The sequence below is a fragment of the Heloderma suspectum genome, chromosome 6, assembly GCF_057233095.1.
Source record: "Heloderma suspectum isolate Gila_16-S chromosome 6, 16-S_ref, whole genome shotgun sequence".
In the NCBI taxonomy this organism is placed as follows: domain Eukaryota; kingdom Metazoa; phylum Chordata; class Lepidosauria; order Squamata; family Helodermatidae; genus Heloderma; species Heloderma suspectum.
Window position 1 is genome coordinate 107,963,694 of NC_139463.1, and position 13,786 is coordinate 107,977,479.

The window sequence follows — 13,786 nt, forward strand, 5'->3', positions numbered from 1 at the left end:
CTTTGTCTAGAGGCTTTGTCTAGAAGCTTTTATCTTTTGATTAAAAGGATAAAAAGTGTTGAAAAGCCTGGGCCCAAATCCTTACTGAGTGTGGGCAGCTCAATATCTCACAGTAGTTCTGGGAGTAATGGGGGATGATTCCTTGTAGGCCATCTAAACTCCTTAAAAGAGGAGTGGGGATTTGTGATACAAAATATGATAAAGAAATCAAACAGTCAGTTGTGGAGGGGGGGGAACGACATTGAATCTGGAAGAAAAAAGAAATCAGGGTTGTTTTGATTGAAGAGAGATGGTTTCTCAGTGTGGGGTGGGGGGAGAAGTGAAAAGGCTATGAACAATTTCATTATGTCTGCTTAAGAGAAGAATGGAACATCACCTAATCCCAGTGCACTTTCAGGAGTTGTAGGGCTTTTTCTCTCCTAACATGCCTAGGATTGCATCATAATTTTATTTTATTTTTCTTTTCTACTTTACACAAAACATACAAAAGATTTACAAATATTCGCTTAAAACATGCATCTATACAAAATGCAATTACACAATGGATACAGTGTATTTATGATGCTGTGAAATCTAAACAGGCTGGTTTAATTAAATAAGCTATCTTCATTCTGTCATGGGCTAGAAAAACAGGGGTGTGTGGAAAAGTTGGTAGATTTCAAAGTGATTTATTAGAACAATTCTATGGTCTCTTGCATGCCATCCTAGGGGCCACAGGAAAATGTATGACTGGTCAGCATTTTTCTCTCTGGAATAAAAAGGCACTCTAAACCCTTTGCTGCCTCATCTTAGATAATGGTAAGCACCATGAGCCAGAAACAAATAGAGTTTGAATACAACCAGTGAAAGAAACCAAAAATTCCCCCACCAACTTCAAAGGACACCACTGGCATTGAAAATGTGGGGGAGCAGTGTTATCCCCACTTCAGTTACACCAGGTTGGGAAATAGCTCAGGAAAGAAACCATCTGAAATCAAGGATGATGTCACTTCTCCCCCAAGCTGGGACTATTCTTTTTTCCTGACTAATTGCTCCTTGGTGTTCAGTTCAGGCCTGAATATAATAATGTAGCATTTGGGGAGGGAGATGCAACCCAGTAAGCCAGCACTGGAGGCCAAGATGGAGAAGACCTCCACGGCCACCATGTATTTCCCCTTGGTGCTCAGGTAGGTTGGCACAAAGGACACCCAAACACTGCAGAAGACCAGCATGCTGAAACTGATCAGCTTGGCTTCATTAAAAGTATCAGGCAACTTCCTGGCAAGGAAAGCCACAGTGAAGCTGATGAGGGCCAAACATCCCATGTAGCCCAGGACAATGTAGAACATGAGGGCTGAGCCTTCGTTGCATTGAACAATGATTGTGTCAGCCTGGGAGTGCATGTCCAACTCTGGGAAGGGGGGAGAAGTTGCCAGCCACACAAAACAAATGGCAGCTTGAATAAGAGAGAGAGACAATATCACTGATACAGGAAGTCTCTTCCCCACCCATTTCCTCATCCTGTTTCCAGGCTTTGTAGCTACAAAGGCCAAAACCACAGTGATGGTTTTTGCTAACACGCAAGCAACAACAATGGAGAAGATGAGGCCAAACAGTGTTTGCCTCAGAAGGCAGGTCACCTGCCCAGGCCAGCCAATGAATAAGAAGGAGCAGAGAAAGCAGAGCAGCAGAGAGAAAAGCAGGGTGCATGTGATGCTCCAGTTGTTGGCTTTGACAATGGGTGTATTTTGGTGCCGAATGAAGGTGCACAAAACCAAAAGTGTGATTACAGAAATGAAAAGAGCCAAGGAGGTGAGAACTGCTCCCAAAGGCTCCTCATAAGATAGGTAGCTTATGACTTTAAGAATACATTGGTCCTGATTCTTGTTTGGATACTGATCTTCTGGACACTTCCCACATTGTTCTGCATCTGCAAGTAATGACCAAAGATTTAGCATTTCTAAAGACCACAAAGATTCCCCGTATTTAGCTAGAATTGTTTAGCTGGAATTGTTTAACAAAGTTTCTTCTTCCTTTGCCCACCCCTGTTCATAGTAAACAAACTCATAGATTCATATTTAGAGAACCATGGTAGGAATGAAAATATGCCTGAAATACAAACTTCTGGGTTATTTTCAAATAACTCTGGATTCCTTCACTTACCTATCTGGGTTGACATCCTCCCTTGGGGGCACTCAACACAATCATAGCAACACACTTGCTTCCCCTGCTGGACGAACATGCTCTGTCCCGGGTGGCAGCTCTCGACACAGGTGGAACTGGGCAACATCTAGTGGTAACCAAAAGGAAGGACATTTGGGATGAAAACAAGACTATTTTAAAACTATGGAAGATTGCCGATACAAAGACAGTTCACATGGGATTGTCAGTTACCAGAGTTAAATCTAACTGGTGAAATATACTGTATGTTTTTGCCACAACAAATCTCATTAAAATGCTAGTCTAAGCTACTCCCTCTTCTGGAATTTGTCGACCAAGGGAGGAATAGTCTTCTATATGCTTGGAATAGCTGTACCCATTCAATTTGGCTGGTGCACATAGGTGAGAATTTATTTTCAATTCATTTTTATTAGAATTTACCAAAATTTGTGAAGTTCATATTGGGGAGAGAAAGAACTTGAGATCAAAAGAACAAAGCAACCCCCCTCCCTGAAATTGAATATGGGAGAAAGTGAAATTGACAGAGTTGCTCGTTCCAAGAGAGGAAAGAGACATTCCTGGAAGTCTTGATGCCATTTGTGCTTCAGATATTTCACCCTACAGGACGTTTTCTTAAATACATCTGATGATCAAATACAAAAGAAGAGTAGAGAGGGAGAACAACAGGGGGAGAGTGAGAAATTTATCTCTGTCATATTAGGTGTGCCTGCGGTATGCTGCTAAATCCAAGCACAGACAACCCTGAGACCAATATCTAGGGTATGTGCATAAGAGATGGTGATGATGGTGATGGTGATTAAGATGGTGGTGGTGGTGGCCATGCCTACCTGATTATATTTCTGATTCCAAGTAATGGCACTTCCATTGATAATGAACTCTTTCCCGGCAGGATCCTGGGGGTCCATCCTTCCAACTCGGACTCTCTGGAAAGATTCATTGGGGAAGGTGACCAAGTTCATGAGATCGTATCCCCCTGCCATGTCCCCATTATCATTGAAAAATATTTCTTCACTGGCACTGTTGTTAAAACGGACATTTCTCAGAAACCAGTGAAGCTTAAAGGAAAGATTTAAAAAAAAAATGAGCAACTGGTTAACATCAGCTCTGTGCACAGCTGACTTTTTGTACTTGTTAGCCACTGAAACATTCAAAAATGAATCTACAAGATTTGTCGATGTACTTTCCAAACATTTTAAAATATTTATCCAAGGTGGGAAGGAAGATGTAAAGTAACATTAATCAGAGCACCAGCATAAAACTACCATCTACCCAGAACACCTCTGGAGTCTACAGTCCACATAACAAGCATCCGCTCAATGTTAGAAGAAGAAGAATTCTTCATGGACCCCTCCAGGGGTTTGTAACGCTGGATTGGATTTTTACATAAAACACTTCCTGCACTATGCTCAAGCTGAGGTAATCAGCAAAAAGCATTGTTTACGACACCATCTCAGCTAGTCCACAAGACAGGTTCACTTTCTGGACATGGCTGTGCAAGTACGTAATGGACAGATAAACACAACTTATATTGGAAACCTACCGACCACTACACATGCTTTCGTGTTGCCCTCTTTCAGCTGGAACACAACACAGAATCCATTATCTACAGCCCTACAATACAACTGTACGTGTTCAGATTCATTCGGCCAAGACTCATAATTTAAGGATTGGCCTCAGGCACTCCTCAGTCTAAACTACCCACCCAGTGAAGTGAAAAAAAAACAGATTGACAAAGACAGACTTGCACCCAAGAACCATCTACCACAGCACAGAGAAAACAACACTGTGCCACCACACAAATTGGACATCAAAATGTCAGTGCGAAAAAATAAACCGTTAAAGAACAGTTCATCCTCCCAGGACATCTGCCTGTTTTTACATAGTACAGTTTCTGATGTCAGATTTGTATCCATTTACTCCTTTCCAAAGAGACTGGCCTGTTTGCCCTATGTAGAATGCAGATGGGCACTGCTGACCGAAGCTGGAAGCTGTATAGAGAACAGCTGAGCAGGTGGGGCCAGGTGAGAACGTCGGGGACTTTGTTCCATCGCTATGACTTGCCAGCAATTGCGTCTTTTCCTTTATCTCTTGTTTTGCTTTTTGGTGGACTGCTGGGGTTGGCTCCTTGAGCGCTTGGAGCTAGGACTGTCCTGTGGCTGGATTGGGCTAGGGCCTCAGGGGGTACCCCTCTGGGACGGGTCAGGGCCTGTGCGAGCTCTCCTGCCCCTGAGTCAAGACTACAAATGCGCTGCTGCAGCATCACCCCTCCCCGTTGTCACCCCCACTCCGGGCATGTCTGGCATCACCCCCTGTCAGCCCCACCTCCTCCGCCACAGCTCGTCCTCTGGCCCGCTCCCAGGTGGATTCAGAAGGGCTGCATTGGCCAAAAGAAGCAGCTGGCTTGGCTCTCCAGAGTGCGCAGCAGGCCAAATGCCTGGCCCTAATGGGGTCCTTCATCAGAGCCAGGCTTTCTGGCAGGGGTGTCCAAGGAGACTGCCTGTGCAGAGAGGATTAGGGCGAGCCACAGGGTGGGCAGCTACTCTGGGGACTCCCCAGGTGCTCCTCCCCTGTGGCATTTGCTGCAGTGGAGGAGAGGGGCGAGCCGTGCCACGTGCTCTATGCCCCTGGACAGGCGACAGCTCCAGAGGGCCCGGCTGGTCCTGCTCTTCTGCTGTGGCGGATGCCACAGTGGGAGACCAACTGAGGCAGTGGCTGAGAGCCCTCTGGGTGTGGAGAGGGAGCTGCGATTCACCTCTCCTCCTGCTCTGCTGCCTGAGGCAGGGAATTCACCCTGCGTTGTGCGAGAGCCGGCCCTGAGACCAGTGCAGAGAGAACAGCTGAGCAGAGTGGGGCGGACTGAGAGCTTCTGGGCCTCTGCGTCACCTGCTCTTACTTGCCAGCAACAGCCCCCTTTTCTCTTTTGTTTTGCTTTCTGCTTGACTGTGGGCGTTTGCTGTTGAGTGCTGGCAGCTGGGACTTCATTGTGACTGGATTAGGTTAGGACCTCACTCACCACGACTGAACGGTTCTGGGAAGAGGCTCATAAGAAACAGTCCTGGCACAGGAGGCAGAGTCGGCCATGGCAGGCTCTCCTTTGCTGTCCCCCCTTTGGGGAATCACAGGAATGGGGGCATCCCCCACTGTCGACTGGGAACTGGGATGTTAATGGGCTTCTCTGTGACAGCCAGGCTTGTGGCCCTGACCTAGGGTGAGAGCCTGGCTGGTGGAAGTTGTACTTTGAAGGCGTGGGGAGGGATATAGGATGTAGGCTATAAGTTAACATCTTCTGACTAGTGGGGGGTGGGTGGGGGGTGGAATGTGCTCAGCTTTATTGGCCTCATCTATTTTATTGCGCTAATGTACCATAATTGGCCTTTACAATTATATTTAGTCAGTCTGGTTTACATCTTTGCATGCCTTGTGGCGCTTCCAAAATTATCTATCTATCTATCTATCTATCTATCTATCTATCTATATCTTTCTACTGATAATTGCTGAGAAAGGAAAAGCCAAGACATGTCTAAGTAGGATGGCGTGTGATACGGAGGAGGTGGGTACCCCCCATAATGGTTGTTGTGAGTGAGGGACAGTCTGGTTTGATGGGGAGAAGATTCCTTCAGAATTGTGGGGGGACCAAGATGGCTGTGGGCCAATCGCTGTTTTGATCCTTTCCCTGGTGGACTGGCTACTGTACACTCTGGCCTGGTTGTGGTGTATGTGAATGCCAGGTCTGTTCATAATAAGACATATCACCGATCCATGATATGATTGTGGCTAATGGCACCCAGCTGTATTCCTCTGTAATGTCTGGGTCAGGAGAGGCTATCCACATTCTGAACTGGTGCCTGGATGCACTCCTGGGTTGGATGAGGGCCAATACATTGAAACTGAATCCTGATAAGACAGAGATCCCATGGGTGGGGGGATCCCAGTTCCAGGAACTAAGTTGTTTACTTAATTTGGATGGGGCTGCACTTCTTCTGAAGGAACAGATACTACTCTGGGGGTGCTTCTAAATCCATCTCTGTCATTGGAGGCTTCACCTTACCCTTCCTGGGGAAAAAGGCTGCCAAAATGATCAGGGCTCGAACAACTCCACTATAAAAGGTTTCAATGCCTGGGCTATTTAATTTAGAAGAAAGGCAAACAATGGGGAAGGTTTATAAAATTATATGGAGAAAGTGCAGCAGTGCAATTAATAAATAAGCCCTGCTGAGTTCAGTCAGTGTGACTTTTCCAGGTAATATGTATTTCAATTTGGAGCCAAAGAGATGTTTTAAGTTTTCCTTCTTCCCTTAATGAGAGCCTGAGGTCAGTGGCAGATTCAGGACAGAGAAAAAGAAAGTACTTCTGCACTTCAAAAAACCTACAGCAGAGATTAGGGATAGTGACCTCATAATTGTCACCTAAACAACTTCTGATTAGGATCTCTAATCCCCTGTGTGGCTGACATTTTTTTTTAAAGCTTTTGTTTTTAGTCTTTGAGAAAAGGAAATTTTATGCATGGCTAGCACAAAAACTCCTGGACCAAGCTGTCTGAAATTTGGCAAGTTCAGTGACTGCCATAGGGGCTGCCAGGTAGGGATGTTAGAGAATTCCACCACAGACTCCAATGAGTCCATGGCGGAACAGACCACCCACCTCCACCACCCTGCGAAGTTGCCCCGGAATGGATCCTACCTGCCAACAGCCAGGTCTGGTCCGTCTGCTGCCGTCCGCTGCCAGTCTGTGGAAGAAAATGGTGTCCGGAATAGCGGACGCCATTTACATCCCTTCTCTTTGCCGTGATAGGCTACATAAATATTTACGTAGCCTATCACGGCAAAGAGCAGGGACGCAAATGGCGTAGCTGCATTGGGGCTGCCAGGTGCCCAAATTGCATGCACTTCTGTGGAAGCACTGAAGACTTATAGCTCTTTGCTTTGAGAGATTTCCTTGAAAAAAAGCAAATTTTACCTGTGCCTAGCACAAAAAACTTACTAGGCCAAACTGTCTGAAGTTTTGCAGGTTCAGTCACCTCCAGTGGGGCTGACAGGTGCCCAGATTTCATGCATTTATGATAAAAACTGAAAAAGTTGTGGTCATTTCTGTGTTCCAATGCAAGTCAATGGGAAAACATAAATTCCAAATAATTCGGATATCCTCATCTCAATTTGGATCCAAATCTGAAGCAAGTCAGATCAGGTCCGAATCAGTCTGAAGCGAATCAGGGCCGATTCATAAGATCCAAATCAGTGTCTGAAGCAAATCGGGATGTCCATGCACAGCCCTATTTTAAATGGCTATAGAAAATGCACTTGTTTATGCAGGCTTTCTCTGGCTTGTAATTAATCAGAATTAATCATGGTGGTTCTCCATCTTGTTTTTGTAGTGCTTATATTGTTATTGTAGAATGAAATTGTTTTAGTGGTGTATTTTAAACTGTGATTTTATATTGTGCTATGTAAACCAGCTAGGTATTTTATAACATTAAACTGGAGGAGGAGATCACATTAGAAGCTGAGCAACTGCATGAAACCCTAATATTGTGGGTGACATTAGTGACAGTATTAGGCCTTGTAATAGTGTTGTCAGGGTAGATATGGGGACAGAGCTGCCATTTGGGTTTGTGGCAGGGTCTGGTCTCTATGTGTGTATCATAGTTACGTGGCCTGTTGCCACTAGGCTTATAACCTGGATGCTCTCCATCATTCTTCTTACCTTCATTCTTGTTGAACCATCTAGATCTAATTAGGGCAAACAAAATGATCAGGAATGTCCTGTGCAGAGCTTCATTACTTTCAAAAGGTCATCATAATTAAGGAAGGATATGATAGAGGTTTATGAGGTTATGAATCGTAAGGAGCAGAAGGAGAATTTTTTCTACTTTTCTTATAATACTAGACCTTGGAGTCACCTAATGAAATCTATTGATTGGCAATAGATTCAAGATCTCCTAAAGGAAGCCATATTTCAGGGAATGTATAAGTCAGTAAAGATGACCTGTAGCAGAGATTATATTGAAAGGGGCTAAACTAAATTTGTGGATGAGATACCCAGCTAGGGCCCCCTCTCTGTTTGTGTCCCAAACACAGGCTGAGATCTTCATTTTTGGTTGTGATCTAAGAAATTCAGTTTGAGACATTGGTTTCTTTTTTCTGCTGTTAATTTATTTATTATTCTGCTTTTGTTGTATTTTGGATTAATTTTGTTATGGTGCATTAAGATGTTTTGGGATTTGACTCTTAGAGCTGCAACTACCTGCCATGGCTGAACTTTCTGGAGATCCCATATTCTTCCATCTCCCAGTTTTTTTAATTTGTCTCTTGATGAATCCATGGCATGGAGAGCATGTGCTACAGCATAGACAGCATTGTAGATATTGTAGCTCTGGCCAGACATTCCCATTTCAAACACAGATCCGGGGAGGCTGCCCAGCTTCTCCTTCCCAGTGCAGTTTCCATTGACTGGGACATAGAGGTTATACATAGGGAATGAACAGATAAAGGCATTGATCCAGAATTGACGGATGAAATAAAAAGTGGACTGGAAAGGATTGATCCTCTCAATAAATTCTTGAAATCCTGGTACCATGTTTGCATGTAGTCTGAACGACAGGGTGCCATTGAAGGAATTTGTGGGGAATTTACTTCCAGTTACTAAAGCAGTGAAATCCCATTCAGCTGTTGTGATCCACACCCGCTCTATAGGATGCATATAAACAATTTCATTGAAGTATAAAACTAGTCGTAAAGCCTCCAGAGACTGACTGTCTCCATACACAAGGATCACATTGATTTCAGTCAATTGGAGAGCCAATTCCATTGGTCTCAGTTTTTCTTGAAGTATTTCCTCTTTAAAATACAATGTCACTATTGGAATCACCAGTGTCCAAGCAATGCAAATATCATTCTGCAAGAGCCTTGGTCTCAGCGTTCGGAGGAAGGTTTCACCACTGTCTTCATCTGAAACAATGAGGCTGATCCAGTTCCATCCAAAATGCTTGAATAGCCCAACAATCCCGACATACTGAAGATCTTCATCTGGGACCATCCGGTAGAAAGAAGAAAAGCGAGTTTTGTCCCTCAGTGCTGGATCAAAGGCGCCATAGCTGAGCTAATGGGAATGATATGATATCATGAGGACTGAGAAAACCATTACATTATTCTTGATGAGAAATGCCTCCATCCAAACATTTGTGAGTATGTTGATCTCATTCAATATAATTTTATCACAAACACTGTGGCTCTAAGTGTCAGATCTTAGACTTCCTACCAAACTCAACTGGTATTATCAATACTCAGACTGGGGGCAGATTCTAAGCATGATGAGGAAGTAACTAGTATTCTGGATGTTTACAGTTCTGCCATGCAGCAATCACATCTTGGGATCCTTACTGGTGTGGGTTCTTATTCCAGGAATTGACATAGATGCTGTCATGGCAGTGGAGTCAATGAATACCTTAGTGGCCTGGGGCAGGAGGATGAGAGGGGAGCCAATTTTGGTACAACTAGGAGCTTTCCATGTGGTTGCATGTCTCTAACCCTGAACACATACCTGTGGTATCTTGTAGGTGTTTAAGAAGTTGGCCATCTGGATGGAGTTTTGGGAGGTGAGCCCTCCAATGACAGCCATTAATTTCTCTTCTCTGACACAGTTGTAATTGGGGGGAATCTGTGGACCTGTGAAAAGAATATTCAGAATGCCCCAACAGTTTCTCCTCGCATTAAAAGCACTGTCATATATCTTGGAACGCAGTGTAGTGTTGGGTAACAATTCAGCATTTTTGTTGATCTCACCAATGGCAAAAATGAAGGCAAGAAAATGCTGGTAGCTTTTAGGGATCATGCTGCAATGAGATTGTTATATATTATTAAATCAAGCATACTGCACGTTCCGTTATGATTCAGTCATGTTACTAAATAGGAAGATGACAATGGTGATGTTGATTAAAATGTGTGCATTGCTTCCTACCACAAAAATCCAAAACGGTCTCAAAATGACTTAACATACACAAATCACTAATTCATATAAGAGAAAAAAATCAATGTCAACATCAACCATAATCAGCACAATACAAATAAAAATGCTCACCATAAAAAACATAATCAAAAACCATCACAATACAAAAAGCGTTCATCCACGATATACGAATTCGCCCCACCAGCCTGGACTGAACACTACAAAAGGTGCTCACAAGAACTGGGCCATAGCTAATGTCCAAATGCCTGGGAAAATAAGGACGTCTTCGGCCGGAGCTGAAACGATGACAGTGTCCGCATGAGGCAAACTTCCTTAGGGGGAGAGTTTTGTGAAAACAGGGCTATCACAGAAATGGACTCATCCTGAAATGTCATTCCCTCAAGTTTCTTTTGGGGGAGCACACAGAAAAGGGTCTCTGAAGCCGTCCTTGGGAACTGGGTAGGTTCAACGGGGAGAGGCTGTCCTTGGGCTATTCAGGTTCTGCCTCATGTAGGGCTTTATAGGTTGAGACCAGCAGTATAAATTTGGCCCAGAAATAAATTGGCCACAATTGAAGGTGAGCCTGGACTGGCATGTATGTTCATATCACCTAGTCTCAGTTAAGAACTTGGTGACTGAATTCTAGACCAAATGCCGTTTCTGGAAAAGCAGCACAAAATGCAACACATTGCAGCAACCAATCCTAGAGGTTACCAGAGCATAGATCACTGATGCCTGGTTAACCCCATCCAGATAGGGTAACAGCTGGGCTAACTGCTAAAGCTGGTAGAAAGCATTCTGTGCCACAGAGGCTACCTGAGCCCCCACTTACAATTATGAATGCAGGTACCTAAAAACTGCACCTGCTCTTTCAGCGAGAGTGTGATCCCATCCAGAGCTGGCTGCAGTTCCCCCATCTGGCCAGAGGATCTGGCCACCAGCAGAGCCTCAGTCTTGTCTGGATTAGGTTCCAGTTGATTTGCTCTCATACAGTCCATAACCAAGGCCAGAAGCCAGTTCAGCACATCCACCATCACACTTGTCTGAGGTAAAAAGAAGATGTAAAACTGTGTCATCCACATACTGGCTACAGAACACCCCAAAACTCTGGATGACCCCACTCAGCAGTTTCATGTAGGTATTACACAGCATGAGAGAGAGAATCAACCCTGGCTGAACCCCAAACTGGTGGCTCCACAGGGCCAAGCCCCCCCCCCCGCACCACCCTCTGGAAACAGCCATCCATGTTGGAATGGAGACGCCACAAAGCAGTGCCCCCAACTCAGACAGTCACTCCAGGAGGATCCTCTGACTGATGTTATCGAATGCCTTGGAGAGATCCAGAAGTGTCAGCAGGGACCAAACACTCCTTGGTCTCTCTCCTGACAAAGGTTGCTCATTTTTGAATATTGCTCATACTAATGATACATGGGTTGTCTTGTTAGATAACATGAACAGATGTATGCAACAAGTAAGCTAAAGAGAATCACGGCAGAGAAGCGGCAAACATTTCGGTTCTGGATCTGTGAAATCCAAAACCAAATCCCTCTTCACCTGGAAAGCTCACTAAAGCTGTAATCCCATACCTGGGAGTAAGCCCCATTAAATATATTGAGACTTATTTCTGGTTAAACACTCATAGCATTACCCGACAAGTATTCTTAAGACGTAATTTCTTTTTTCTCGAACACAGTTTACTTCCTTTCTGAAATCTGCACATATAGTATAGGAATAGGATACAAAACAAGAATGACTAGAGCTGTAGGGCTAACACAGGTAAACATCAGTGGAGCTCATCCTGATCCTCCAAATTCCCAGTCCCTTTCTGCCCAATCAATGAACCATGGGAGGATCTTTCTCTTCCACCTCTCTTTCCCTCCCAACTTTTCTCCACCCTCTATCTCTGCCATGCCTCCTTCACTCCCATATCTTCCCATCCCACCCATTTGACTTCATCTCACCACCTTCATGCCAATCTCTCCCTCTCCCACTCCTTCCCAACCCTGATGCATGCCATGGTTGTGGGTGGGACACAAGCACAATGTAAGAAGCTGGCCAGCAGTTGCTGTAGAGATTGGAATCCTTTCTTCTAGAGAGAAGCTTTGTGCTTCTGTCGAGGAGCTAGGGATGTCAGAGAATTTTGCCACGAATCTCGGGGAGGCCGAATGCATTTGCGTATGCGCGGGTTTTTTTTTTTTTTAACTCAGCCGTGATAGGCTACATAAACATTTACGTAGCCTATCACAGCTGACTGCAGGGATGCAAATGGCGGCGGCTATGGCCGCCGCCATTTGCAGACCCGGCTGGCAGGATTCGTGGTGGGAAGGACGGGGTGCCTCCCCCCGGCCAGAATTTCGGGGGGGGACAGGGCGCCTCCCCCCCAGCCAGAATTTCAGGGGGAGGGATGGGGCACCTCCCCCCCACCGCGAATCAAATTTCATAAAAGGTAAGTGACTTTCGTACATCCCTACGAGAAGCACAAAGAGCAAAAAAATGATCTGATGGAAGGGTTCACACATTGAGAAAAGAATGGAAGACTGAAGAAAGAGACTGGTAAACTGGTAAGAGTTAAGTTGGTTCTCAACATTAGTAATTTGTTTTCTGAATCTTAGAATGATCACTGGGCACAGTACAGCACTTTTCATGAGAGAGAGAGAGAGCATGCATGCATGCATGCATGCATGCGAGCAACTTACTAAGCATTTCTTGCAGTGGAATAAGTTGGGTGTTTTGTAAACTCCTGCGTAATGATCTTAGCAACTGTCATGGACACAAATTGGCCAATGATGATCTCATCTGAAGGTCTGTATGAATGAGTTTGAACTGTTGTCTTCCAGCTACGAATGGAGGAGTTCAAACTCTTGCTAGAAGAATAGTGTAATAGTAGCAACAGCAAAATCAGATGGAATGCTGACAAATCTTGATAAACCCCCAACTCTTTGTGATCACTGATGGACAACATCAGCAGTATCAGTCCTGGAAGAAGATACAGAAAGTCTTCAATTGACAGAGCTGTGCCTGCCTCAAATGAACCTCCCAGAGTGTGGTGGAACAACTTGTTTGGACAAGGGTCTTTATAGACTGAGCGTTTTTGCATGTAAGCGTAAGCGTTTTTGCATGTAAGAGTAGAAACTGGCTGTTTGAGGTACTGATTTTTCCCATGGTGGCCTTGGATTACCCATGGGCCTTCCAAGGGCAATAGTACAAAACAGAATAATTTAAAAAATTACAAAGCAGACCCTGTGTTTTCTCTGAGTCATCAAGTCTCAACATAAGGAAAGAAAATGCATCAGTCATACCTCTTTAGGGCATACCTTCTTTAACTATATATACAACTTTATTAGTGTTATCCCCCTTCAGTTGGATATATCTTCCCCTTTCTACCAGCCACTCTGGGACTTGGGATCATACAGTAGTGGGAAAACCTCCCTCCATCCAGCTGTTCCCTGGAAAAAAAAAACCCATTCAGCCAAGGGTCTTCTGAGATAACTAACAGGAGGTTTGATCATGAGCAGGATGTGGAAATTAGGGGTGCACGAAACCCACTTACCTGGTCTCGCAGCTTTTCGCGGTGGGGGGGAGGCACTTCGCTGCTCTCCCCCTGAAGTTCAGGCCGGGGGGGGGAGGCTTCCTGCCTCGCCTGGCCGAAATTCAGGCCGGGGAGGAGGCTTCCCGCCTCGCCCGG

General features: G+C 44.8%; 1 protein-coding gene across 1 annotated transcript; it reads right to left on the minus strand.

The window, feature by feature from the left end:
• Positions 1-1,007: 1,007 nt before the first annotated feature.
• LOC146342359 (vomeronasal type-2 receptor 26-like) lies at positions 1,008-13,198 on the minus strand. Its single transcript, XM_084807821.1, has 6 exons — positions 12,798-13,198; positions 9,697-9,988; positions 8,401-9,255; positions 2,988-3,215; positions 2,143-2,269; positions 1,008-1,909 (listed from the first exon to the last, which is right to left on the minus strand). Exons 1-6 carry the CDS (start codon positions 13,196-13,198, stop codon positions 1,008-1,010), a joined length of 2,805 nt encoding a protein of 934 aa, XP_084663947.1.
• Between the last annotated feature and the right edge of the window lie 588 nt (positions 13,199-13,786).

What these genes read in the sequence shown, in the direction of transcription:
- LOC146342359 (XM_084807821.1), bottom strand. Translation starts at nt 13,198, where the DNA reads ATGCAAAAACGCTCAGTCTATAAAGACCCTTGTCCAAACAAGTTGTTC. An exon ending in AGAAAGTTCAGCCATGGCAG is followed by an intron (nt 3,216 to 8,400) that starts GTAGTTGCAGCT and finishes CTTTCCTTTAAG; the next exon opens with CTTCACTGGTTTCTGAGAAA. An exon ending in GAGGATGTCAACCCAGATAG is followed by an intron (nt 1,910 to 2,142) that starts GTAAGTGAAGGA and finishes CATTACTTGCAG; the next exon opens with ATGCAGAACAATGTGGGAAG.